The sequence below is a fragment of the Podarcis pityusensis genome (assembly GCF_964106645.2).
Source record: "Podarcis pityusensis genome assembly, chromosome: 6".
NCBI classification, from domain to species: domain Eukaryota; kingdom Metazoa; phylum Chordata; class Lepidosauria; order Squamata; family Lacertidae; genus Podarcis; species Podarcis pityusensis.
Window position 1 is genome coordinate 42,763,943 of NC_138030.1, and position 27,985 is coordinate 42,791,927.

Consider the following 27,985-nt stretch of genomic DNA (forward strand, 5'->3'; position numbering starts at 1 on the left):
CCTCAGACTGAGGCATTGTGGGTGAGGTAGCCCCAAGGACAGCAAATACTGTTTAACGTTTTCTTCTAGGAAGCCTAAAACAATATTTGCCGCAACAACAGATAATCCTGTTTAAGGCTCCACAGTAGTAAACCTTGCCCACGATGACTCACTCTGAAGAAGGACCTTTCTTCAGAGCCTAGGCATCAAGAAAGACTTAGGGAACACTTTAGGAGTATTGCCACCATTTTGGAACAGTGGCAAAGTGGTGGTGATGCTCACAGAGGCCCACTGAACAACAGGCAAGTGGCAGGCTGGTAGGCAGGCAGGCAGACGGAGGCATTGCTGGATGGGCTAGGGGGCACCTCTCCCAGTCCTCTACCTGAGATCATGGGCTTGCCTTGCCTACTGAAAAGACCATCCCTTAGCAACGCCTTACCTGTGCTATGGCTTCCTGTGGGAGCCATAGGACTCTAAAAATCTAGACAACTAATGTGGTTACACGTTCTTATTAATACACAGGAGGCATTTATTGAAAGGGGGGGTGGATACCCTGTTTGAATTCAGAATTTCCAGTGTTATGATGGAAATGACGTCTGAACTGTAGCCACGTTGTCTTGGGGAATTTGTTGAATTGTTTTTTAAAAAAACTGAAATCTTGTCTCAAGAATGTGGCTTGAATTGGTAAAAAAGCCCGTTAGTGGGAAAATTGAGGTCATGAATGAAAAGAATCCAAAAGGAAACTGTCCAACTACAGTCCTGACCTTTGAATTTCCCAGTAAATTGGTCAATAAGCCACTGTGTGCAGACAGTTTACCTAAACCAGGACAGTGTCTCCTTTGCAGAATGTCTAAAAATGTTTTACATATTTCATCTCCATTAACTTTACAGCAACTCCATGAAGTTGGAGTTGCTGTAAAATATTGCTTGTGGAGTTTCTGTAAAGTTCCCATGTTACGTATTGGGCAGTGCAGAGCTGGGGCTAGAAGATAGTGGCTGGATTGAGGCTCTGTATGGTTGAGCTGGAAAGGACGCGGGTGGCACTGTGGGTTAAACCACAGAGCCTAGGACTTGCCGATCAGAAGGTCAGTGGTTTGAATCCCCGCGGCGGGGTGAGCTCCCGCTGCTCGGTCCCTGCTCCTGCCAACCTAGCAGTTTGAAAGCACATCAAAGTGCAAGTAGATCATAGAATCATAGAATCATAGAATCATAGAATCATAGAATCATAGAATCATAGAATCATAGAGTTGGAATAGACCACAAGGGCCATCGAGTCCAACCCCCTGCCAAGCAGGAAACACCATCAGAGCACTCCTGACATATGGTTGTCAAGCCTCTGCTTAAAGACCTCCAAAGAAGGAGACTCCACCACACTCCTTGGCAGCAAATTCCACTGTCAAACAGCTCTTACTGTCAGGAAGTCCTTCCTAATGTTTAGGTGGAATCTTCTTTCTTGTAGTTTGGATCCATTGCTCCGTGTCCGCTTCTCTGGAGCAGCAGAAAACAACCTTTCTCCCTCCTCTATATGACATCCTTTTATATATTTGAACATGGCTATCATATCACCCCTTAACCTCCTCTTCTCCAGGCTAAACATGTCCAGCTCCCTTAGCCGTTCCTCATAAGGCATCGTTTCCAGGCCTTTGACCATTTTGGTTGCCCTCCTCTGGACACATTCCAGTTTGTCAGTGTCCTTCTTGAACTGTGGTGCCCAGAACTGGACACAGTACTCCAGGTGAGGTCTGACCAGAGCAGAATACAGTGGCACTATTACTTCCCTTGATCTAGATGCTATACTCCTATTGATGCAGCCCAGAATTGCATTGGCTTTTTTAGCTGCCACGTCACACTGTTGACTCATGTCAAGTTTGTGGTCAACCAAGACTCCTAGATGAGATAAATAGGTACCGCTCCGGTGGGAAAGTAAATGGTGTTTCGTGCACTGCTCTGGTTCTCCAGAAGTGGCTTAGTCATGCTAACCACATGACTGTATATTTTATTTATTAAGTTTTATTTTGAATGTATTGTTTTTGGTACTTTGTTGTCTGCTTTGGGAGGAGGGATGATGATGATGATGATGATGATGATGATGATGATGATGTCTACAGTTTCATTTAAGCAGCCTCATGATGGTCTGCAGAGTAGACCTCTGCAGAAACTGACTTTCACCATTTATTCAGTGAGCTCAAGTAATTCAAATGTATTTGGAAAAGGACACTTTCTGCCAGTGTCAATATGAGGAGAGTTTCTGTATTTCAAAGACGACGGAGAGAAGCAGAACTGGCAGGAAGGAGTCTGCACGGATGAAAACATTTAGACAAGCCAGCCAGGAAACATGAGGCCTGTTATCCACAGTCCTGCATGGAACTGTCTGCAGAGTCTGAAGCTAATTAGTCTTGCTTTTCTTCTTCCTCCTGAAATCCTCCAGATCTGATGCTGTTTGTTCTGGTCGCTTCTTGGTTGCATCCAATGTGTCTGTCTAGGCATGTTCATAGTTTATTGTTTATATATCATACACAGATAAACAGGAATCTTGTTGCAGAAATGATGAGACGTTCCTCATTTCCCAAAGGAAATAGGTCCCTCTGAGCATCCGCAAAAATTAATTTACGTAACTGTATGCAAAGATATACATGTATGTATGCACATAGCCTGACATTCATTTCCTAGCATAGTCTCAAGGAATGTTTGGCTATTTGGTATCTCTACGTGAGGAATTTCATTGTGGCTTGCATTTCCCCCTTTCCTCGAAAGGAGATGCCTAGTCTTTGCCACAGCTAGAACCTATAACTTGGAAGCACACTTCTAGAAAGAGAAAGAATGGTGTTAATGTGTCTTTGGCACAATACCAAGTTTGGGATTTGAACTTGCACTTCCTCTAGCATTGGGATGGGAAAATCTTTGGCCTTCTAGATGTTGTTAGGCTGTAGTTCTCATCACCCCCAACCATTGGCCATCCTGGCTGGGATTGATGTAATTTGGAGTCCAACAACATACAGAGGGCCACAGGTTTCCCATCTCTGCTCTAGCAAGTTTATGTGTCCTCTGAGAACCAGTGCAACTGTTTGTGCTGCCTGTAAGAACAAGGGCTTGCCAACCATGGGCCTGCAAAGTTCTCATTGAAATGTATTTGTAGGCTCAAGCTCTAATGTTTCCAAGCAATAGGTGGGGTAGGTTTAGCCAGCAGGGCTAAGGGACATTTATCTTTTCAAGGCTGCTGGTTTCTAACTCAGAAATACATTCTGTAAATCCTCCTTTGAAGTAAAAGACAGAGAAGCCCAATCTTCTCCCACCTCTTTCTTTCTTTCTTTCTTTCTTTCTTTCTTTCTTTCTTTCCCCTGATCCTTTTGTCCGCCTCCCTCCTTTTCCTGCACTAAGATGGACTTCAGGCATGCCACTCAGTTGGGAGAGTGGTGGATGAGTAGGGAATGAGAGAGAAACATACAAGAAAAATCATGGCTGCTTCATCCTTCCCTTTGTTGGAGGATGTGAAGATAAAAAACAAATGTCCAGGTTGCAACTTGGCATCTGTATATCTTTCCTATTTGAAACACCTCTCCAAAAATGCTGAAATGGGATAGTAGCCGTGTTGATCATGAGTCAACCTTTGATCAAGGCTTGGCTGAATGTCTTCCCATTGGGTTAGGTAAAAAGCCCAGTGTGTCTTCATTTCTCAAAGCTGACATTTACGTGCTCAGTTTCCTGTAACTTAGTTGGCTACAATGCCAGTAAATAAGAAAACCAAGGCAGGGACTTAGTGGCTGAGCTTGCAAGTCGGAAACCAGGAGATCAAGAGGCAGGCTAGACTGGCACAGAAGTCAAAGAGGAAAATTCAGCTAGAGGATGGTTATTGTTAAGCTTTCCTACTTTTGTATAGGAATAATCTGTCTATTCACATCTAAAAGTGGAGCTGGTACACTTGAAAATAGTTGCCACATTTGGGGGGGGGGTGATTTAAAATGTCCCTGTGACAGCTTCCTTAAATGTTGAAGAATAAAAGGGTTCTGAACTGAAGGTTCCAAAACTCTATACATGGCGACAAACTAAGCAGCCACCGTGGGAGCAATTCAAAGCAACTGTTTTATGCATACAGAGCTAAAACTGCCCATTTTCTAGCATTGAAGGCAAGCTTGAAACAAACTAAATTAACCAGGATGCAATGTAAAAGATTCAGATTGGGTTGAAATTGCTGGACAGCACCTTTGAGTAATACAGGTTTCATGTGAAAGCTTTATTTGGTTTCTGCCTGATGGACTCTTCAGCAGTCCAGTTCTATATGGATTTTACCGCTAAGGTGACTAAATAAAATATCTCATTATGATGGCTCCCATTGATCTGATTTATTTTCATTGCTTTGAACATAATTGTCTGGGGTCCAAATTGTATATGATGGCAGCAGGTCTGCCCCAACCATGTCTACCATTACTTATTGTTGAACAAAAAGCTTAATGGGGGGGGGGGGACTCCTGTAAGATGAGGTTCATCCAGTTCCATCTATTTCTGATAACTTCTACTAATTAGGTACAATGTTTCAGCACTTCCTAAGCCCCTCAGTTCAGAAATATGTCCATCTCTGATGGCCTGCAGAGTTTACAGGTCAGATACAGCACAACTGGCTACTTGCACTAACCACAGTAATGTTACAGGGCAATAGTGATGCACATTCATTCCAGCTCATTTCCTGCACGGCAGTGCCCAACTCAGCTCATGCTCCAAGGCTCATGCTCCAAGAAGGTTAAACAAATAACTTCTTGCTATTTATTTGCAGCTTATTTAGAAATCTCTTGACTTGTTTTGGCTAGTTACTCTCCAACACCAATGGGCCATAATATTATAATAACCTGAACGCAACTCCATCTCTTTCAATGAACGCCCACGTCATACACCCCATACATTTATATCAAATGTGGTGGACACTGTAGAGCAGCCTTTCTCAACCTGTGGGTCCCCAGGCCAGAGCTCAGGGATGATGGGAGTTGTAGTCCAACAACATCTGGGGACCCACAGGTTGAGAACCGCCGTATGTAGAGCAATGGCTTAACCAAAAATAAATAAAATCTAACCCACCCAGAGCACTTTCTGCATTGACACATCTGCCAAGACATTCCTGTAGCTCCCGAAGGCCCTGCAAGCCTGATATACTGCAGAACACGTGAGCAGTCATTCTAGGGTGCACGGCCAATTTATACAGATCATTATGTCTTGCACCCAGTGCCCTGCATGAGCTGAGAGTATGACCCAAAACACACCCAGCCAGAGGAGGCTGGTGCCCATTGGAACTGGTAGGGCACAATAAGTGGAGGCAGAGGCAAGGACGGGCAAAATCAACTCATTCTGGTTTTGTCCATATCGCCCCCCCTGCTGAATTCAACAGGGGAAACTCTGACACTAAAGTGGAAGGGGGTGAGAGGAAGTGCCACCCACTGGACTTCAGGCAGGCAGGCAGGGTGTGGCTGAGGGTAGCCTGAGGTTGGTGGAGCAGTGCTCCATTAGCCTCCACTGCACCCCAACTCTCCTGCAGTTGCAATTTGCAGAGGAAGAGTGGTAGTGTCTGACAAGCTGCCTTTAGTAGGAGCTTAAATCGCCATTATTGAACTTCTCTTTGGAGAACCCCTAGTATGCTTCCAAAGAACCCCCAAAACAGTCTGGAAACCACTAAGTGAAGTGATAGGAGGAAGCCACCAACATGTCTGTTCTAAAGTTTCATGGATTTTGAAGAGTCTGGGAAAACAGTATTAGTTTTACAAGAGCTATGTGGATCAAGACTTCTTAATTCTCAGAGCATTTCAAAGGGATTTGGGTGGTCAGACTCTTTGAAGAAAGCCTTAGAGCAAAGAGCACAGATATGACTGGGATTCATTGGTATTTAGACCTTTCTATTTTCAGGATCAAAGATTTTGTTTTTTAGAGTGCCAACAGTTTTGTCTTGGAGCTTTAAAAATATTGCATATATTATTATGCGTGCGGAAGGCAATAGCCTTGGACTGTGAACTCCACTGCTTATCCTGGGCAAGCTGGAGGGAAATGGAACGGAATTTGGGAGAGGCCTGGACGGATGGAGCCTGCGGTGCAGATAAACAATAACACCAGATTTCTCTCAAGCAGAAGTTCTCAAACCTTGACATTCTAAGGCTCCCAAAATAATACCAATAACAACAATAAAGGCAAAAATAATGAAGAAGCATCTAAGGGTTGTGAGCTCAAGACAATGACCTTCTTCTTCAGCCTTTGTCAGATTCCTTTGTCAGATTTTCACGGCAAAAGGGTCATTTCATTGGATTCGCCATGGATACAAGTTGCCAGTTGTGGAAGCCATCCCAAGTCGGTTTGGGTAACACATGAGGTGGGGTGAAGCAGTTGCCTCAGGTGGTGGAACTGCAAGAGGTGCTGCCCCCACAAGTGTCCTAACCACCTCAGGGAGAGGGAGGCATTCCATATATCCTTGCAGAGTTTGACTCCCCCCTGTTGGTGAGGCTTTGCAAGGGCCTGTCCTTGAGGGGAAGCCCTTGCAGAGCCTCATGTGCCCCTCCATATCACAGGGGCTGCAGTAGGACATTTTGCCTTAGGCGCCAAAGCGTCTTGGGCCACCCCTGGGTGAGTATTTAATCTATCAGTCAGTCAGTTAGTATTAAGAAGGTGACTGGCAAAGAGAAGCAACCGGTCTTTTTCCTGTCTGCTTCCCGCTGCTTCATCATTGCCTCATCTGCATTGTCCCATCTTTTTATCGATCCAGTTATTTTTTGAGATTATTTGGGAATGGTCCCCTGCTGTTTTGGGATCCTCAAAGTAGGACCAGCAACCACAGAGCAAGAATGGAAGGTGAAGGGCATCAAAAGGACCTGAATATTTGGGGCACCCAGGGCTGCGTTGGGAAGTGTTAGGGGGAAAGAATGGTCATTAGGTGGGTTGGGCAGTTGGCTGAACTGATTGCTGCACACCCCTCCCCGATACAACTGGGGGAATAAAAGAGCTAAAACTTCACTAACCTGAGACTTCCATCTACAGGAGGAGCTGAAAATGAGGCATGTTGCTAATATCACTTATGGGAAGGAGCGTAGAATTTTGTAGAATTCTTTGCTGGTTTATTTGGGAGTAGGATTTGGGTCTGGTCTGGTGTGACCTGGCAACTGATCTCACTTGCTGAGTTGCTGAATGCTAGTGGCTAAGTGCCACCTTGGCAGCTGAACATCAAAGACAGCACAGACCCCCTGCCAGTGCGCCATGGGTAAGCAGTTCTTCCACCCATCCAAAGAGAAGATTTTATTTCAGGGGGAGGGTGTTAAAGGCCCTGGAAGTTACGTTCATGCTGGTTTATATTATCCATTTATGTGGCTAATAATTTTCAGCTCCAACATTTTTAAGAGTTGGGAGCCTTTCTTGCATTACCCCCATGTGCTGAGCAACAGTTCCTTTTATCTACAGGAAACTACGTTATCTGATCTGCTTTTTCTATTAATGTTTAATCATTTTTAATTATTCCTCCCTAGGTTTTTAGCTGTTCTTATTTTATTTGTTGGCTGCCTTGAGTTCCAGTCAGGGAAAAAGGCAGGGAATGAATGAATGAATGAACGAACAAGCAAACTTAGAAATTATTATCCAGACATTGTTTTCTCTTTTTCCTCACACTACTCCAGAACAAGAATCAAGTCTTTTGCATTTGGCAAGTGGAGAAGAACTGCCTTCCAAACACTCCACAATATTGGGGTTCCTAGATTTTGGGGTGTACCTGTGCCAAATTACTATAATTACTCTACATGGTGTTAATGGCAGAAAGATTACATACCCATATACATGCACATGTCTTCAGATACAGTGACAGATGAAGTTAGTTCACTTTTTGATATTCAATGAGAATTCAAAGAGCACATACTAGCCTAACTTCTTGTTGTGATGAGGAGGACCATGTATGCCCTAAGAGAGGAAAGGTAGGATATTAATTTAATTTAATTTAACTTCATAAGTAATAGAAATATTTGCAGGAGCACAAAAACAATTACTGGGGCACTGATGATGAATTAAAAGAAGTAACCCACAGAGAGAGAATTACTTAAAAATAAAGGAATGGGTTGTTTGAGCTTCCTCAGCAGAGACAGTATAAATATAGTTCAGCTGATATTGGTCAGTCCCACCTCCACAGGGTGCAAAGAGATCAAAGAAGACACCCATTCTGAAAGAGAGAGAGAGTGTGCACTTAAATTCCTCAAGGGGAGATCTCCAGAAGAGAATAAAGCACTTTAAAATCCTTCCAACCCTGCCAACATCTACTGAAGGAAGAAAACACAGCACCAAGGATTGAGCAGACCAGAGAAGGAAGTCAATCAGCCATCCACCTCTTTGATCGGTCCAAAGGTACAACTAAAGAGAGAGTTGTGTGTAGTTGGAGGTGAGCTGAATGTCCAGTGGGAGGCAAGTCTCACACTTTGAAAATCCTGGCTTTAGAAAGCATAATGACAGATGAGGACATTTAGCACTAAGAAATGGGTTGTTGTTTTTTTGTTTTACCTTACTGTGCTGGTTAATATAGCAGTTGAGTTTGTTAAGCATTTACTTAGACATTAGTGTATTGGAAGGTTTATAACAAGGCTGCAAGCTTTAATCTATGGAAAGAATGCTATCAGGTTGTGTGTCAGCAAAAAAGATGGCAATTTCTTCTAGCTTTTGTATAGGTTGCTAGTAAAAGATGCTTGCTGAGTGGACTTGGATGGCCAGTTTTTGCAATCCAAGAGTGAAACTGCTTTACCATTTGAAATGTGGCTAGTAAAAGAGGCAAGACTTCATTTTTGCAGCTGCAAAGGCATGCTATTGCTTTTGGGGAACTGGTGCTGCTTTAAAGATTAGCCCAGTCTTAAGCACCAGCTGCTTGCAACTCCCTCACCGTGCTCAGCTGAGATGTTTGTAGATAAACAGAAATGCCATTAAGGCTATGTACACATCAGCAGCTTGAAACACATTAACATTTCAAGTCACATTCTTAAGTTACTTGTACAGAACTGTGAAGGGATGGATGTCTTCATTTGATACTCATTACATGATTTGTTTCCCCTGCACTAAACTCCAATTCACTGAAGTGGTCATCTACACGTGTGCAATGGTTGCCTGAGGTATACACATCTCTGCTTTAACTGGCTTCCATTTTCAAATTGGATTGAACCTGATTTGAGGGAAAGCCCACCAAACAGGAGTAGTTCTCAAGAAGCCACAGAATAATCATGGATTGTGACTAATGTTATATCTACTCAGCTTCAAATGCCAGCAGTGAGAGTATGCTGGAGTAAGCTGTAATGTGTACACAGCATAAGGGCTTATTCATAAGGGCTTATTCTCTTCTTCTTCTTCTTCTTCTTCTTATTATTATTATTATTATTTGCTCCAGAGCTTTCTCAATGAAAACCCACTCTTTAAATCTGAATTGGAGCAAACAACAAGCCACAGAAAACCTGAATTGCTGTTTGTTGCGTTTCAGCTTTAAATAGTGGGGGGGGGGGGGGTTGTGGGGAAAGCTCTGGAGCAACAACAAAGGTGAGCTTAGACATGGAGCTTCAAAGTGCAAACCTGTGCCTGGAAAGAGGAGGGCAAAATGTAAGTGTGGACAAGCTCTATGTCTCTTCTTGGAAGGGAACAGCCATCTAAAAGGCTGCTACTCAAACTTCCTTACCACTTGAGGAAAGGTGGAGAGCAAAACACTGTTAATCAGTACAATTAATCAACCAAAGCTTGAGTTACAGGTTAAAATACACTTATGTCCCAGTTAATTACTGGAGCTTATATAAGGTGCCCTGGACCTTGGGGTTCCAGTATGCAGACCACAAAAATGTACCAGCTCCATCCTATCTGGGCCAACACTGATGAATAAAAGGGAGAAGCTGATTTTCCTTTCTGTTCCTTATATGTATCTACTGTAGATTAGCAGGTAATTTGGACATGGAAAATATTTTACACATACGTGAAATGGCCCTCCTCCTTCAGAAACATAATTTATGGGGAAATATATAATATTTACATTTATTTTGGTGTCATCAGGTTACATTAAATTAGAAAGGTAGTTGGTTACATTCACACACTGATTGAGGTGTTGTGATGAATAAACCAAGTTAATGCAAAACCGTTCTTTGGGTGCATCACAACGTCACAAAATAGAAGCAAGCTTTTGATTCTCCAGAAACCTTCAAGCCAGATGTTACAAAAAGCAGTAACAAACAAAAACAAATTGACCTGGTGTTAGAGCTGTAAGATCTGAATTTAGATGGGAATTACAGACGAGAGTGGCACACTTGCCATACAAGATACACTTTCTGAAATTCCTTCTTTTGCGCAGCTCTTAAAAGTGCTGGAACCCTGATTTCTTTTGCATCTGGCCTCCGTGGTGCATTGTGGGCAGGTGGCAACATAGAGCACTCTGAAGGATGCTCATGTGATTCTTTGACAGCATGACTAGCATTATTAGGCCCAGTAACACTGCTGCCAACTAGGATGAAAGGCAGATCTGGCATTGTGTTATATTCAGGGCTTGGTTCTTAGATGTTATTTGTCTCTTGGGTGGTTTACTGCTCTGGCTGATTCAATATGCTGTCTGAAAGCAAAGACCACTTTTTCTGCTACCACGAAGAGCTATTATTTTCTGGGTTAACTAAAGAATTTGCTACAGAACATTTGAATAGAGACCGGTCTGGAGTAGCGATAGCCAGTGTGACAAAGAGTTGGGAGAATCTAAGGTCAGGAATAGTGTTGTGTATGTCATGGGGAGATCACGTGAAACTGATGGGTCTTGGGACGTTGCAACCTGTAGCTGTAGGCATTTTCTTGAGAAATGTTAATACTGAAATGCCAGATTCTGCTGCATATTTCCCCCCCAAATACATTGCCATTTGCAGAACTACAGGTTTCTATAGCTTTAGCCTCTATTTGCATGGATGAAAAGAGACTTCATTTCTAAACAGCACAATTTATTTTCACATTTTCGGCTCTGTCCCCAAATCTAGATATATATTTTTTCATTCCAACTTCTTTGCATCTTCTTGATGGGAAATACAGGCAGCAATAGCAAAAGTCTGTTAAAAACAACAACCAGGGTTCCACTAACTTGTTAAACAGAAAGAGAGACTAGAAGTGCCAAACCCTGTGCGAGGAAAAAGGAGAGAGAGAGGGAGAGAGAGAGAGAGAGAGAGAGAGAGAGAGAGAGAGAGAGAGAGATGTAGTTATTTATAACGCCAAGCAGCTTTAAGGTCTTTTCACTCTGCTTTGCAAACTGCCTGCTGCTTGGAGGTCACTCCAAAAAACATCACAGCAGAGCCCATGGTCTTCCAGCACAATATTTGATCAGGAATCTGGGCGGGTACCAACCTTGGCAAGTTGAAACTTGCACCTACATGCTCCATAATACACAAGAGGATCACACAGGCAAACTCTGAAGCTGTGGGAAAAGGTGTCTCTGAATCTAGGTGAGTTGATTTCTGAATTGCATATTTTGTGAGAGGATGTTTCAGCAATCCCTGGTACAAATGGGCCAAATGCAATTGCAGCATCGTGCTAACTTAGGAGGTCAGCATGTGAGCAGCACATGCAATAGGATGAGTAGCAAGGGTACAGACCTGTTTTGATTATTGGGGAAGGGAACATTTTGACCTCATTAATCATGACTTCTCTTCCTCCATAATTTGTGAAATTCTTGGCAGTGGGAGGCAAGATGAGACACACACACACCATCTTGCCAGATCCCTTTGCCGCCCTCCAGTTTATGCCCGGGACACTGTGTACCTGGCTGCATCATTTGCATCAAAGTGTAGTGCATATTGGTGAAAATGAAACCAGGGGGAGGAAATAAGAATTGTTAACTCTGAATTATTACTAGTATGTGAAGATTATCACTGAGACATCAACTCTGCAATGTTCTACCTAAGGGATCAGAATCTCAGTTCAGAGGATTGAAAAAAATTAAATGTGTTCCTTTAGTTTAATGACTATTATGAGTCTTCCTTAGCCAGTGTGGTTGTGGAAGGACACCTAGAAAGTGTGCAGCCGATGGAAATGAATTTCCCAGAAATGTGGCTCTTAAACAGAACCATCAGGCAAGAGCTAACCTCTAGGAGCACCCTGGTGGAACTGAGACCTTTCCAGAGCTGCTTATAAAGATGGGCATTCAATAGTGGAGTGGTAGACAGTTGATTTTTTGATGGAGAGAGATGTGGAATGTGTCCGTTTTCCAAGCAAGGCGAGGAATGTTTTATTTTTTCAGGCAAAGTGACACTGGGTGGTATGAGTGGTGCTTTCTGAAGAGCTGCCTGCATGCCAAGCTTCTCCAGTGTACAGAATCTAAACGCTCTTTGTAATTTTCCAAATACAGTTACAGGTGCTCACGTACATGCAAATAAAAGGAAGGTCTTTCCATTCAGTGTTTGCGTGAGTGTGTGCATATAGCAAATAGATAGCCGGTATTCAGAAACTGACTGGGATTCTTCCAAGTAGTACTTCTTTTGTAGGGATATTTTTCGCCCGCTCAGAACTCAACGAGTAATATATATTTTTTGTTGCTTGGAAAATGCCCACCCCTCCCTCCTAGCAAGTTCATCTATGTGAGTGGTGTGTGGAAAGTGGCTGCATAAATATTGTAGGCATTGATTGGCAACTGGCCCTTTTCACTGCCATTTTATGGAGCTCTCTCTCTCTCTCTCTCTCTCTCTCTGTGTGTGTGTGTGTGTGTGTGTGTAATTTTCTCCCTCTTCATTGTAAACATTTTATTTGTATTCTTCCATTTTTCTTTTAAAGATCAAATCAGGTATGGCCCTTCTCTTTATTGGGGGTGGGAATCCTCACAGGGCATAATAGGAACTTACATTCATTGATTAAGCAGAAAGGGGAGAGCTGTAGGGGAAGGGATGAGGAGGGCGTGCAGAGACATCCCATTCCCCATAATAACCTGGTGTGATGCCAGCACATAGGAGGAGGAGGAAAACAGGGTTATGTCCCATTGGAGAACTCTCAGGGTCTGAATGCTTTGCGCACATGAAGAACCTTGTACCCTTCACTGCTTTACTGCGATTCTTTTGAACTTCTTTAGAGGCTTAGTGCTCCCTAATGTACTGCTCATGCATAGAGTATTAGAACTTAAACTGGTTGAAGCTTTCAATTTCCTACAGCTGTTGAATGGTAATCAAAGTATTATTAGTATGCTATTATGGCAAATCTTACTGTCTAATAATAACCTTAATAATGATGATGGTGATGATGTAGTGTACAGAACTGGGAAACCTTTCTTATAAGTTTTTACATACTTGAGCAAATTATTCAAAAGATCTATCCGTTGGAAGCCTAAAATATGTTATAGCATATATAACTGTACAGAGGCTGATTTTGGTTATATAGCACTAAGATTATAATTTATTTGTAACTGTATTTTAAAGAAAACCAATTTTCAATATATAAAGAATTCTGTGGACTTATACAGTGGGACTTGTGTCATTAGGACTGAAAAGCTCCCTTAGGCTTTTCATTTGAAGATGCCCTTATAGCTCTGCCACCGGGGCTTCCATCCTTGTTTCTTGCAGTGGGAGTGCTATGCCAGGGAGCCAGCACACCGGCTGAGGAATGGATCATAGAAGCCAGTAGACTATAGCTTCTTTGTCTCCTGTGCCAGGATTTTAAAGCAAGAAGCTACAAACACACGTCAGTAGCAGGCCACAGGATTGTACATCAAAATAAGCATGGAAATAAGCAGGATTGTACACTATAGAAGCATGGAAACCATTCTGTGAGGTTCTATGGACAATCGCTGGACTCTGCAGAGTTAGCAACATGAAACTTAAAGTGGCTGCTGTTTCAGACATTGTAATCCAAATGCTAGAAGTACTATATGGGCTTGAAGGCCCAGTCACGTCACAAATGTGTCTCTTCTACTTTTAAGTGAACCCCCCAAACATTTCACTGCAAGGTCCACATTCTGAATTCTGTTTCTGCTGGGCTAGTCATCTGTTGTATGGCCTTGGGCAAGTCCTTCAGTCATTGTCTTGCTCACCTGGGTCCACTGAAAATTAGTCTCCCTTCTACGGTGTCAGAGGCAGCTTCCACACCCAGCAGAATGAAGTGGTGAGGCTTTCTTGGGCTGCATCATTTCAGGGTGGGGTTGAATGTTTTGATGCTCCCCCATGAAGGGAGGAAAACTTCCTGGTAGGTATAAAGCTAGCACCTACAACTTTTGAGCCTTTGCTGTGAGTAGGGGAGGGAGGAACATGTAAGCATTCAATTCTGCCTGTTAAATAGCTGTATATTATATACATATATACCTGTAGCCTGACCTGAAAAGCTTTACTGCTTGATTATCTTGATTGCATAAACTGGCCCTGTGCAGAAATCAATGGAAATCAATCATGCTTAATGCATGTGTGAAGCCTCAGCCCCCTTAACATACGTTTGTGACTGCTATTTAATTTGTGTATCCCTGAGTTAACATTTTCTGTGGTTGATCTTTCCCTCTTCCTTGTTGCACCTTTTTCTTTAGGTTGGTTCAAAGCTTGTGGCAACAATGCACTGGGCTTCTGTTCTGATTATAGTTGGCCTCTGCCGAGTGTCCTTGAGCCAGTACGATGATCAGTATGAGGACATGGCCTGGCTACAGCACTATTTACGCAGCCAATCCTCTTCCTACAACTATTCTCCATATTATGAAGATGAGGTTCCCCCATATTCTTCTTACTCTTATGTGCCAGCTGGGTCCTCTGTTGGGGAGCCTGTCCCTGAACCACCTGTTTCCAGGGAATGCCCCCAAGAATGCGAATGCCCACCCAACTTCTCTTCTGCTATGTATTGTGACTCTCGCAACCTCAGGTATCTTCCTTTTGTGCCTTCCCGGATGAAATATGCCTACTTCCAGAACAACCAAATTGGGGCTATCCAAGAGGGAGCCTTTGACAATGCTACCAACCTAGAGTGGCTTGCGTTGCACGGCAATCAAATAACCAGTGAGAAAATGGGAAAGAAGGTCTTCGCCAAGCTCAAGAACCTAGAGAGGCTATACCTTGACCACAACAACTTGACCAAGATGCCTACCCCTTTACCACGGTCACTGCGAGAGCTTCACCTGGCTTATAATCAAATCTCCAAGGTGCCATCCAATGCTCTTGAAGGCCTAGAGAACCTCACCGCCCTCTATCTCAGCCACAACCAAATCCATGAAATTGGTTCAAACCTCAAGGGGTTGAAGTCTTTGATTCTTGCAGACCTGAGCTATAACCAGCTCAGGAGAGTCCCCGATGGCCTTCCGATTGCCTTGGAGCAGCTGTATCTGGAGTATAACCACATACAAACTATCCCCGATGATTTCTTCAAAGTCTCCCCCAAGTTGCTCTATGTACGTCTTTCTCACAATAGCCTGACAAATGAAGGAGTCTCCCCCAATGCTTTTAATGCAAGTAACCTCCTGGAGCTAGATCTCTCGTACAACAGGCTTCAGAAGATACCACGAGTCAGTACAAGCCTCGAGAATCTCTATCTCCAAGGAAACAAAATAAATGGTGAGCAACAGCATTCTGGATGCTGAGTGATTTTAGAGTTGCATTTTAGTGATTTTAGAGTTGTATTGGAACACAATATGCAGGCTATTTTTTAATGGCAAAAACAGAGTAAAGTGATTTGGAGAATCTAGATTAGGGACCAGTGTCTCTCTGGATATTGCTGGATGACATCTGCCACATTCCCTGACCACTGGCCATGGTTGATGGGGCTGGTGGAAGGACCACAGATTCCCCACCCCTGGCCTACACTCTGCCCTCTTGGCTCTTTGGAAAGCCAGTGTCATTGTTAAAGCACAAAATGAGAGCAGAGTACTTGAAACCAAGAACAGTGAGTTTTGTTCCTGTCTCTGGATTCCCAGGTCACATGGTATGGGGGGGGCATCAAAGGGCATCCCCACATTTCCAAAGCCCCCAGATACTCAAGCAGGTTAGGGCAGAAGCAGAAAGCAGAGAGAGGAACTGTGTGGGAACCAGTAGCCCTGCCATGGAGGAGCAGACAGGCAGATATTTGTTCCCTGCCACCAGCCCATCGGCCAGTTCTCAAGATCCCAAGAGAACCCAGCTCATGGGTAATGGACTGGCAAGGGCCCTGGAAGTGGACGTGGCTGGAAAGAAATGGATCAAAGGCATGGAAAGGGGCCCTCTAAGAGAGGCATAGGCAAACTCAGCCCTCCAGGTGTTTTTGGCCTACAATTCCCATGATCCCTAGCTAACAGGACCAGTGGTCAGGGATGATGGGAATTGTAGTCCCAAAACATCTGGAGGGCTGAGTTTGCCTATGCCTGCTCTAAGAGAAAGGGGCTATACGGGGAGAGAAAAATAGCAGAGAGGTGAGTCGGGGGCTAGGAGAGAGGCAGGGAGAGAAAACCAAACCAGGGGACCTTTAAAATCATGGAATTGTAGAGTTGGAAGGGACCCCAAGAGTCATCTAGTCCAATCCTGTGCAATTCTGGGATCTCAGCTAAAGCATCCATGACTTGTTCAATCCAAGGGCCACATTGTCTTCTGGGCAACCTTCTGAGGGCCACATGCCAGTGGCGGGCAGAGGCAAAAGTGAGCAGAGTAACCAACGTGAATCTTACCTATGTGCTGTAAGCTAGCTTCTACACACTTACAAACACCCCTCTATTGACTATCCAGGCAAGCAAGAAGCAATATCTGTGTTCAAGGGCACATTCCAGCCAGGGAAAGCATTCAAGGAGGGTGCAAAGGAGGGCCAGTGAGGTGTGTGGCCTGGGTAGAAAGGATATGGCTGAGATGGGGGGCGGGGGTCTTGGGGAAAGTCCCAAGGGCCAGATTGAAAGGACTGGAGGGCCACATTTGGCTGCTGGGCCTGAGGTTCCCCATCCCTGGTCTAAGGACTCAGCTTCATTAGTAAAGAAAATGCATTTTATATGCGTTATAACACTGTGACACCATATGGCACTGTGGAGTCCAGTTTTTTGCCAATGTGATTCCTCCAGTCTAGGAGAAGGAACAGAGTGGGAGTAACCTCACTCCCTGTGGTTGAGGCCGAAAAGACCAAAAACTTCCCCTGTTCCACCCCATCCCTTCCTCACACATATGGCCTGCCTTTGCCCACAGTGTTTCCCTTCTATATACATTTTCCTACCATGCTCTGATCAATACAAGAAAGAATATGGCAGCTTCCTTTTAGGTGGGACTTATTGCTGCATTGTTAGCATCTAGAATATGATTGTTCAACATGGTGCCAGTCATCATAGATGCCAGTGACATGCTCATGTTTCAAGGAGAAATGAGCATATGGAAAAAAGAGCCAGGCAGTGGGTGAAATATAATGGGTGGTATTCTGCTCCCATGTTCACATGGGTGTCTTAAAATGATGATCACAAAAAGGAGCAAAATAAATAAGTTTGTGTAATGCAGATTAGATAGAGAGCAAAACAACTTCATCTTAAAATGAAGATTAATTTGTCACATAAGAATCAATTCCATTTTTGATTGTCCTAGGTTTGCATAGCTGTTGAAGGATCATGGTGTTAAGCCTTCAGACCTATTATTGGTTTTGCTTCATTCTCCAGGACTTGAGAAGTACTGCTGTGCATTTTTATTCAGAAGTAATCCGCAGTGTAATAAGAATTCCTTCAAAATAAGTGTACATAGGACTGCAGCTCTAGCTGCCTTTAATCTTTCATCTGCATTGGAATTCTCATCAAATGGTTAACATTTTATAATACAGAAATCAATTATGTTACTGGAATAAACTCTACTGCTCTTTGGGAGTTTAGGTGTAATTGCACCAATAATAATAAACTGGCCTATCCAAGGCATCTAATCTCATGCAACTGCCACAACCCACATTTTCTTCTGCCAGTCCCTTTAATTCCTATTTTCTGCCATAAACCCCTCATCCATCAGCTCCTGGTCTTCCCTGCTTGTTTCATTACAAACCCTTAACCAAACATTTTATACCCTTCCTACAACAGGGTTCTTGTAGAAGCATTAGCCCCATAGAATCAGAGTCCTAGAGCAGGTGAAAAAGAATAATTTTGTATGGGAGAAAAGTCTAAAAGCAGAATTCGTGTGCCACTTTCAGCAATGTTTGGGTGCTGCTAAAATGGCCACATCTGGAAGAGTCCATAATTAGTTGGATATCTTAGTTTGTACATATCAGAGGTTCTATATTCACACGAAATAGGAAATTGAAGTGTGTTACATACTGTGAGCAAATACTTCTATTGCATGTGTAGAGGAAATGTGAGAACCTGAAAGTTGATACAATAAACCATGGTTTAGTATTATGTCTGAATGTGGCCCAAGCAAAGAGATAACCTTAGCAACTGTCGATCTCCCTTGCAATTATTATTGACTACTATCCTTGGACAGTTAGAGGGTGTGATCTTAAGATATGTGGAGATGGCATGTTTTTATAGCATGAGTCCACAAATGGCTACTAGTACTTACAGTTATTTACTTACAAAGCTCTTTTATTTGGAGATCCTTTGCAGATGAGTCTGGGTACTGCATGAAGAAAGCTGATGCTTTCAAGAGTGATGGCATTTCTAAAATTAATCAATTTTCTTTACGTCATTTTGTTATTTACTAGTAGCTCCAGATTTGCATGGAGTCCAAACCGCATACAGATCAACTGGGCGTATTTTGAAAAACCACATGTCTGGAACAGGGAGTGGGGAGCCTGTGTCCCTCCAGATATTTTTAAACTCCATATCCCACCAGCTCCAGCCAGCAGAGCCAATTGTCAGGGCTGATGATAGTTTGATTACACAACACCCAGATGGACACAGGTTCACCACCCCTGGTCTGAAGAGAAATACATTCCCTATTGGTTGGTTCGCACCTGTTGAACTTGCCAAGACTTAGGCTCCCCACAAAAAAGGCTGACTCTGCTCTGTTTAATCAAACAGTGGTGCCATCAGTTTTGGGAAGGGAGAGGCACAGCTTTGCACTTGGAACAGCTTGACAAGTATTGCACTTGTCTCAGTGTTTTGCTTCAAATCTGTGTGGCAACGAGGCAATCTCTCTGGATTTCTCTTTATTTATTCACTCATTTTTCAAACCATTCTATAGCTGACCTTTAAAGTTTTTTAATGAGTTTCTCAGAAGACCTTTGCTTTTTTCCATAGTAAATGAGGAATGCTGCAGAGCAAAAAGACTCAGTAGCTGAGTTTGTTTTTATATATATATAGCCCTGGTAGCTGCTGGGCTTTTAAGTTGATGGTGTCTTTATCTCTTGGCCAGAATGCTGTTCTTTTGAGGCACATCTCAGATGAAGAATAGCCATTTGTCTTTCTCCAGCTCCCTTTCATCTGAAAATCTGAAAGAGGTTCACAACCTCTACACACTTCTGCTTAGGCAGAAACTGGGCAGCAGCTAGGAGACAAGACTGGAAGTTGAAGGCAGTTTGAAATAAGGGACACTGCTCCTGTTGTGTACATTCTGCCACTTTTGAATCTGGTAATTAGGTTTTGCAGGGATTTGTTTTGTTTCAGAAATCTACTCGAACTGTTTCAATGCAGGCAACATAGAATGGCAAAAGAGATATGTGTGCATGTGTGCATGGGAAGTGAAGCCTCACACAAGCTCCTTTCAACTCCCTTGAAAAATATTGGCTGTCTCCAGCCTAGAGATGTTGGAGCATTCAGATGAAAATGGAAACAAGAGTGTAAATTAGTGATGTTTGCTGATTTGTCTCATGTCTGGAATACAAATCAACCCAACAAATACAATCAGTATTCACTGTTGTTGTTTTCAGTCTGCAAATGATGCATAACAACATGTAATTGATGACTACCCCCCACCCGATTTACAATGTGTTTCATTTCCATTGGAAATGAATGGGAAAATGTAATGATAATGTAATTCATGACTGCATATACAACTCCACCATAGCAGACAGCAAGATGACTAACTTATTTTTCTCAGAACCTGAACTGCAGCTGAATGGAAACAGCACTGCCAAATGCAGAGCAGAGCAGAAACCAATGCCACCTTAAACCCCTGTACCAGCCCCATGTCCTTTCCAACATATCCCATACGTTATATGATGACTGTGAACTTGCCCCATGGTCATGATGTTTAACAGCTCACAACATCAGTGAGCCTCCCTCCTTTCGCTGCATGCAGTTATTAAAGCAGGCGTGCAGGGCAAGGGAAGGATGTGACCTGGGGAGAGTGCTGAGGGCCAGGTAGAGATGCCTGGAGGGCCACATCCAGGCCCCAGACCTGAGGGCCACCCCCACCCATTAACCAGATAACAATACACTTGTTAATGCCCATATGATTTAGGTTTCCTTTTCAAAAGTGTCAGAATCTGTGCAAACAAGCCTGTGCACTGAGGGAAGTGATCCTAAATACACCTATAGGGCAGGGGTGGAAATCTAGGGCCCCAAATGAGTAGTATGGACCCCAGACACAGCAGAGTTAACTTGCCATATTTTGAATCAGGTGAAGCAATACACAGGGGCCCCCATAAGCCCATTAAGTCCGGGGCCTCAAGTTACCTAACTGCACCACTGCTAATGGATGCTAAAAATGACTCCAACTAGCTTATGCTCTGCTCAGCACCCCCACCAGAAAAAAACTGTAACAAAAATATTAAAGGTGAACTAAACCATGTGCAAACTTACTGTTCTAAAAGACGTGAAGAGTTAGGGGAGAGTTTAACTGAGAACATTGTTGAGAGTTGCTACTGATATACTACTATATAGTGCCATCAGTGTGTATGATGCTTTATAAAACACAAGATAACAGGTCCCTGCCCCAAGAAGCCTACAATCTAAGATATTTAGAAGGTAACAATCAGTGTGAACATGACACTATTCACACAGTATCTGCAACTTGGGATCATCAACTAATTTTCAACACACTAAAGGAATTACTTTTCACCAATACAATAATTCACTTAGGAGATTTATTGTCAAAAGATGTTTGTACAGCCAGGAGAGTAAATGTATTTGCAAATGATTCTGTGGGTGCATGAAGAATAGAACTGCCTTTTGCTTCATGCTAGCCAAAAGGTCAGTCACCAGGTTCCAAGAGAGTGTGGTCTGAAGGCACATGGGATGAACACATTTGCTGAAGGTAAGCAAATCTGAGCCTGATCAGTACCTGGATTGTAGACCTCCTGCGAACCATATGTTACACCACCATGGGTTTCACGGTGGAAGAAAGGCAGGATATAAACCTGGGGAAACAAATAAGGTATATATTTAGCAACCAATCAAAGATGGATCTCATGCCTAGGCAGCAAGCTTGCATATGGCATCAGTCTGGCAACTGTGGGAAGCCAGAATGCTTTCATGTGGACTGCTGGCCTGACTCAGCCAGCATGGCAGTTTGCAATGGCCTTTCCCAATTCTTGTCTTGACTCACTCTCTACATTTTACTTTCCATAAAGAGTTTCTTGCACAGCAGCAATCATGCAAGGCATATCTGGCCCAGCCAGCAGCCTTCCCCTTCCTCAACAAAGTGTGAAAGATGGACTCTTGCATTTCCAAATCTGTCCAGTGTTATACTGCCCTTACAGCATATGCAGTTTTTTCTGGTTTTAAAGCAGGAGCAGCTGTTTCAAGGAAATGTATAAATTTGCTGCCAAGTTCTAGACTTTGGTTGCCCTCTGGCTGCTTATAAGAAGCATTGCAGCAGGACACACACCTCCATTTCCCCGCACCCCGTCTTTGAATCTTTCAGAGTTCACTGAAGGATTAGGGGTGCTTCTATTTAAAAAACAACAACAGAGAGGGATGCTAGAGCTTGAGTCTAGTATTCTGCATGGTCTCCTTGTATTCTCTTGACAGCAGGGAATCCTTTTCCCAGAGATACCGGTATTTCAGCTTCCATAAAGCATTGCTATCCTTCATATAGTGCCCATCGAGATGCAAAGCACTTTATGGACTAAACAACAAAAAGACTGGGTCCATTGACAGGAGAAAGGCAATAAATGAATGGAAGGAAGATGGAAAAGAAAGTAAGCAATAAAATAATATACTAATAATATTAGTTCATTTACACAAAGGCTACATTGCACACCATACATATGAAGCACATTTAAGGCGCATGACTCTCCCCAAGGAATCCTGAAAATGGTAGTTTCTCGCAAAGCTATAATTCCCACCACCCTTGACAAATTACAATTCCCAAAATTCTTTAGGGGAAGTAGTGTGCTTTAAATGTGTTGCGTGTATGCAACCATTGTGTTAACTAGCAGCAGTGCTATTTCTCTAGAAAAAGAGGTGCCGGAACTCACTATGAACGCCTCTTTTAATGGCAATGGTGCCCACCTGAGAGGTGCTGGAACTGAGTTCTGGTGAGTTCTGGCTGGGGGAAAAGCCCTGATTAATAGTAAGAATACTTTTTAACCCCTCTTTAAACTTCTGGGTGCAGATCTCAAAGTGGCATATTGCATATGAGAGAGCCTAAAGATGGGCCCAGACTGTCACAATTTTATGGGAGGGATTCAAGTGTATCGGAACTTTTGATTTGCACAATTTAAACTCTGCCATCCTAGCACAAGAAATCTACCTTTAAAAGATCCTGACTTTTTGTGGTTTGGAAACTGATGAGGAAATGCTTTGAAAATTGTGGGACAAATAAATAATTAAGAGGAAGACATGTAAAAACCCCACAAGCCAATCAGGATTAATACTCATTGGCACATAACCACTGTAAACAAATGGGGGAAGGGAGCTCAAAACAGACTAGACATAGACTAACTACCATGCAAACTTTGTGCAAGCAAATCTGGTTGAATGCTTAATAAACACCCCAGGAAGAATTGCTAGGGTGCTTCCAGGGGTGGATTATTTAACAACACTGTCATTGTTGTTCAGCTTTAAGCTACAATAACCACTCTGTCTATCATAGAATTGTAGAGTTGCAATGCAGGGATCTCAACTAGATCATACATGATAGATGCCTCTGTGAAGCCACAGTGGCTCTGACCCACTAGGGCCAGCCAGAACATCCCCAGTGTCAGAGAAGTCCCCCTCTGACCTGCTGCGTCTTTTGAACCTCACAGCCCCCCCCCCTAAAAAAAGCTCTGCTTAAAAACCTCCAAGGTTAAGTATTCTTGACTACTAACATTCTGTAGCCAAGTGGACAGTCCCAGCTTTCCTCAGCCCCGAACGTTGGGAGAAGGCAGGGGTGGGGGACAATTCCACAAGAAATTACAACATGAACAGTGTGTACTGATGTAATTGACAATTTATTTTCTGGATCCCAGTTCCTCTGGGGAGGAGGAAAAACCGTCTCTCAGTCTAAAAGATGGGACTGAGTTGAATTCAGAATGCAAAAATGCTACAGTGTATAAAATGTCCCTAATCCCTGGTATTTGTGATTCTTCATGGAATAGGGTGCAATTTAAACTGTGATTTCTCTATCATCCATAAAAATGGCCTAAAACGTTAGGCCTTCAAAAATATTAAATCCTCCAGCAGCTCCTGCTGTGTCAGCTTTATGGCAGGAGCTCAGCAGACTAGCTAAAGAAAATCTGCTCTTTACTCAGGCTTCATCCTCGCCGAGACGTCAAAGGTCAGTGTGCTGAATTTCCAGCAAATTACCATGATAATTTTTACATACGGTACCTTTTCTTCTGCAAAGCAGGTGGTGAGAAAGCTACTCTTGGGGTGTATACAGTTTTAGGATAACTGCAGCTCCTCAGGAACCGGCTCATTCCTGAATTGGGAATTAGATACTCATGCGGTTGTTTGCCTGTGTGTGCATATAGTTCATATTAACACTTGGAAAGCACTAATCCAGACATTTGGTTAAAAGAGCAGAAGTGATGCGAGATTCTTTTCTTCTTCTTCCCAGAATTCACCATCAGCAGCTTCTGCACCGTCGTAGACATCATGAATTTTTCCAGGCTACAAGTTTTGAGGTTGGACGGGAATGAGCTCCGTCGGAATAACCTGCCCTCCGACGCCCCACTCTGCCTGCGATGGGCGAGCGTAATAGAGATTTAGCCATTGCTCCGGATCCTTTCCTTAACCCCTTCCCTCCTTACAAGGCCAGACCCCTCTTGCGATCACACAGGAGTGCAGAGGCCGACATTCTCAATTTTAACGCTGCTTCATTTGACTCAGCTTCTGCGTTTGTATAATGTAAGGGGGGTTTGATAAACTTGATCCAACAGATGCTGCCCCATTATTAGCCAGTCAGGTGACAACAACAATGCAGGCAAAAAATAATAATATTTTTTTTTGCCCACCTTCTTTCAGTCTCCTGTTCTTCAGCGACTAATCAGTTATCTGGTCTTCATGCTGTCAGGCAGCGCATCTCTCTCCATTTAGGTGGGTGGTAAGGCAAGCTTTTGTTTCATTTCACATGTATAGCTTTAGAAGTTTGATGCCAGCTGGGATGCCTTTGGGATTTGTTTTTCCTTGTAGGAGGGTCGCCATGAGAGAAAGAGTGTGTACACGGTGGGGGTGGATGAGATTGAATCCAAACAAAATGAAAACAGATTATACAGTTGCCCACACAGCAAGGAGCAATTAGAGACAAGAGGGTGGGGAAATGGGAAAAAGAGAAAAGGAGAGAGAAAATTACTAACATGAGAGGATCCAGGTCTTTAGCTGGTTTTCAAAGATGAATAGAGCTCCCCTGGTGATGACTTGGCTTTTTCTCCCCCTCTTTTCACTTTATTTGGTTTTCTATGCTGATTAAAAGTCCTACAAATAAATGCAATAACGTAAGTTATCTAATCTTAGCAAACTAATATCATCCACAATGTGTTCACAATTTACCCTGGAAAGATACAAATGTATTCTGATATTCCTGCGGTTCCAGAGGGAGCAACTTCCCCATTCTTTACCATCCTTTCATTTTCCTCAATTTAACAACCATGTATTATTCTCCCTATTGATTTTTAATTCTTATTTCTTCCAGTTTTGTGCAATCTGTAATGTTGTAACGGAAAGATTTAATCCAGCGGGGATTTTGACACTGTTGCATATGGATAAATAGCAGTCATTGGATCAAATAGTAAAAGGGTCCCCACAATTTAATATAGCTTTTATTGTTTATACGTGTAGGTCCATCATACATGTAGAAAATTTCCTCTGTCTGTACCATAATTGTATGAGGAAAAATCCTTTCATTTTCAGAGGAAATAATTTTTTATGGATTTGTAAATTTTTGATAGCATTAAGCCTCACTTGGGGCTTCGAACACACTGCATATCATTAATCTCTTCCAACCCAGACAGGAAAGAGTTTTTTTCCACCCTCTGCTATAATGCAGTTCAGTTTATTAGCCAGTGCTTGCAGAAGACATATTACTTTCCATGCACTCCTTGGGTGCATATAAAGAATGCTGCAGTTATTGAAGCAACATTCCTGGCCTGTTATAAAATACAACATGAGCCAAGTTGGCATTAAAATACCTGGCAAGACTCACCATCATTCAGTAAAGCAGATGACTTGACTTGCCAGCATAGCATGAGAAACTGGGGGCTTTATAATTGTACTGCTCTACAAGTGCCCATTCAGGTACTGCAGTTCAATAAAAGTTGTATCCCAAATTGTTTTGTACAGCAGAATCCCATTCTAGCATCCCATGTGTTTCATTGCATTTGTTGTAACTTGTTTGCTTGGCTATAGAGTCGTCTCAGCTGAATTTCATACACATGGCAGCACCAAGTCTTGCTCTAAGCATGTATGGTTCTTTCGTCTCGAGGTTCTCCCTCCTCATTCACTCAATCCTTTCATTTGTGCGTGGCTCACAGAGGAGAAGAGACGTAGAAGGAGGAGCAAGTGAGGTTTACGGGGATCTTGGGAAGCTCAAAATGCCATCAAAACTGCCTTGTGTTTCAAGTGTATGCTGATAATATAAAAGAAATATATAAAAGCATGAATTGTAGATATCATTACTGATCAATAAAACCCTTTTTGTAATTGCATGGGATGCCTTCGAAACTACCATTTACCAGGTTAGATTTGAAATATCTGGTGTGATCAAGGAAACAAATGAAGCCTCCCTTGGATGATTGGAAGAGATTAAGGTGGAATCTACATACATATAAAAACCGTTCTGAAAAAGTGTTTTTAAAAATACATTGAATCTTCCATAAGGCTCACCATCGCTATCTAGTGTCACATTTTATATTGCACTTAAAACACACTTAAAATGTTTGATTTGCAGCTGTATAGTTGAGTCTTGAACTTGTTTCTTCATAGGACATTTGGGGAATCAGATACTTGTATTTCGTTACTGTGTCCCTTCTCCACATGCCCACCCACACAGGAACTCCAGCTCAGCAGGCCCGGCATGAGCATGAGCGTAGACCACGCAGACAAAGGTGGGAGATCTTGCTAGGAAACTTTTCATATCACATTTTATTCTCTTGGAAAGGGGTCTGGTACTGCACTGCAAACTTTTTGCTTTAATGTTTATAGCCAGACTGGAAATGCAGCAAGATGCAAAGACAGACACACCTTTAAAAGGGTCTGGCAATCACTGTGGTTATAAAAATATGTTTCTTCACAAAATATCCTCCTGTTCGTCAGATTATCTCCAATCAGTATTCACACTGGAAAATTTCTGCTTTAGAAACTGAGCCAGGATTGGGAGGTATTGCACTGTGAATTGCCTTATCACTGCACCCATTTGTCTGAAATTTGTCAGGCTTCATCTACTTATAAAAGTAGCTAATGCAGCTGCAAATTGCATCCAATCCTGTCAAAATGTAAAAGAATTACAGCTATGACAAAATAATAACAATAATAATAATGGAAAATACAACAGTTCAGCTGAAGAAAAGAAGTGAATTATTTCCAGATAAGTGTGCACAGGAATGCAAGATAAGGTACCTTGAAGTGAATAGCAACTCGTTTCACATGCAGCAGCTGGCAAACTTTGCCTTCAACTGTTAAGTATGGTGACATATTTCTAAACAATCCCCACTTTACCAAATGGGCCACTGCTATTTGGAGTTTGGAAGAGAAACCACAGAGACATGTGCTGCTTTGTGATATCTGGTCTGATTCACAGATAGAGAACATAGATGGAGGCAACTGGCATACACACTCCTACCAGGCAAAAGAGATGCTATCCACTAGAGAAATATACCTGCACCCTACCCCCAGATGCCTCCAGCTACAGCCCTCTGCCTGTGTCTTCTTGTCTCTGCCCGCCCCTGCAAAACACTGCTGCTTCTGTTGCCTCACACACAGAGACTTTATGTCCATCTCCTCCTCCCAGCAAGGGTGAGGGGGAAAGGTTCACTGTTAGCCCCACCCATTCAAATCACTCCAAGTCCTTCAGCTATTTCCTGACCTTTTAAATTGGTTTGTAAACATCAGCTGCAAGGTTTAGGATAGGGTTGCCATATTTCAAAAACTTGAAAGCTGCTGAGCCAAAAAACAACAACACATGACTTGCCTTTCGAAAATTCCTCCCAGATATCAGTTCCACCTTTGAAATCCCAAACATATGGCAGCCCTGTTTAAGAATACAATATATATAGTAAGCAGAGCAATCTGCAACAATGACAAGGGAAGATTCTATCAATACTGTTTAATTAATTTCTAGAAGCTCAGGTTCATATGTGTTTGAAAGGAATATCCTCTGGTCTAGAAATCTGCAGACTTTATCTGCGTACTAAATGGTGGTTTAAATGCAGTCTGATTTTGTTCGGGGGTGTTTTAAACGCTTCAAATATTCCTGGATTAAGCCTTGGCATTGAAACAAGAGGCCAAAACTGAGCTTGGCACAGATTCCACCGTGTCCAGTAGCCATTCTTGGTGTGGGAATAAGGGTGCTGCGAGGAACCAAAAGCATCCTTACTTTTATTTCTGAAATGCAGGGAGGTATGCAATTAACCAGCAACAGAAATCATGTGATCTAGTTTTGCCCTCTAGTGGCAGAAACCTGGCACTTGCAGCAACATATCAAACGCTTCAACATTGAATACATCAAGTTTGTATGTCACAACCCTACAAGTTAACATACCTACTCTTCAGTCTCTTTTTGAACAGTACCACATGTCTGGGTTGCTGCCAGTGGAACTGTGTGTGTTCTCCCGG

General features: G+C 42.8%; 1 protein-coding gene across 3 annotated transcripts in view; it reads left to right on the forward strand.

Moving 5' to 3' along the window:
• Positions 1-25,860, forward strand: part of FMOD (fibromodulin) — an 82,543-nt gene extending 56,683 nt beyond the window's left edge. The window contains exons 1-3 of one of the 3 annotated variants that reach the window (XM_081010126.1): positions 8,277-8,362; positions 14,471-15,482; positions 23,775-25,860. In XM_081010126.1, the coding sequence (XP_080866252.1) occupies positions 14,495-15,482; positions 23,775-23,926 (1,140 nt within the window). In that variant the 5' untranslated portion in view covers positions 8,277-8,362; positions 14,471-14,494 and the 3' untranslated portion in view covers positions 23,927-25,860. Of the gene's footprint in view, positions 1-8,276; positions 8,363-11,187; positions 11,418-14,470; positions 15,483-23,774 lie in introns of those variants that run through there. The other 2 variants (XM_081010125.1, XM_081010124.1) reach the window with 2 other exon arrangements.
• The last annotated feature ends 2,125 nt before the right edge of the window (positions 25,861-27,985 follow it).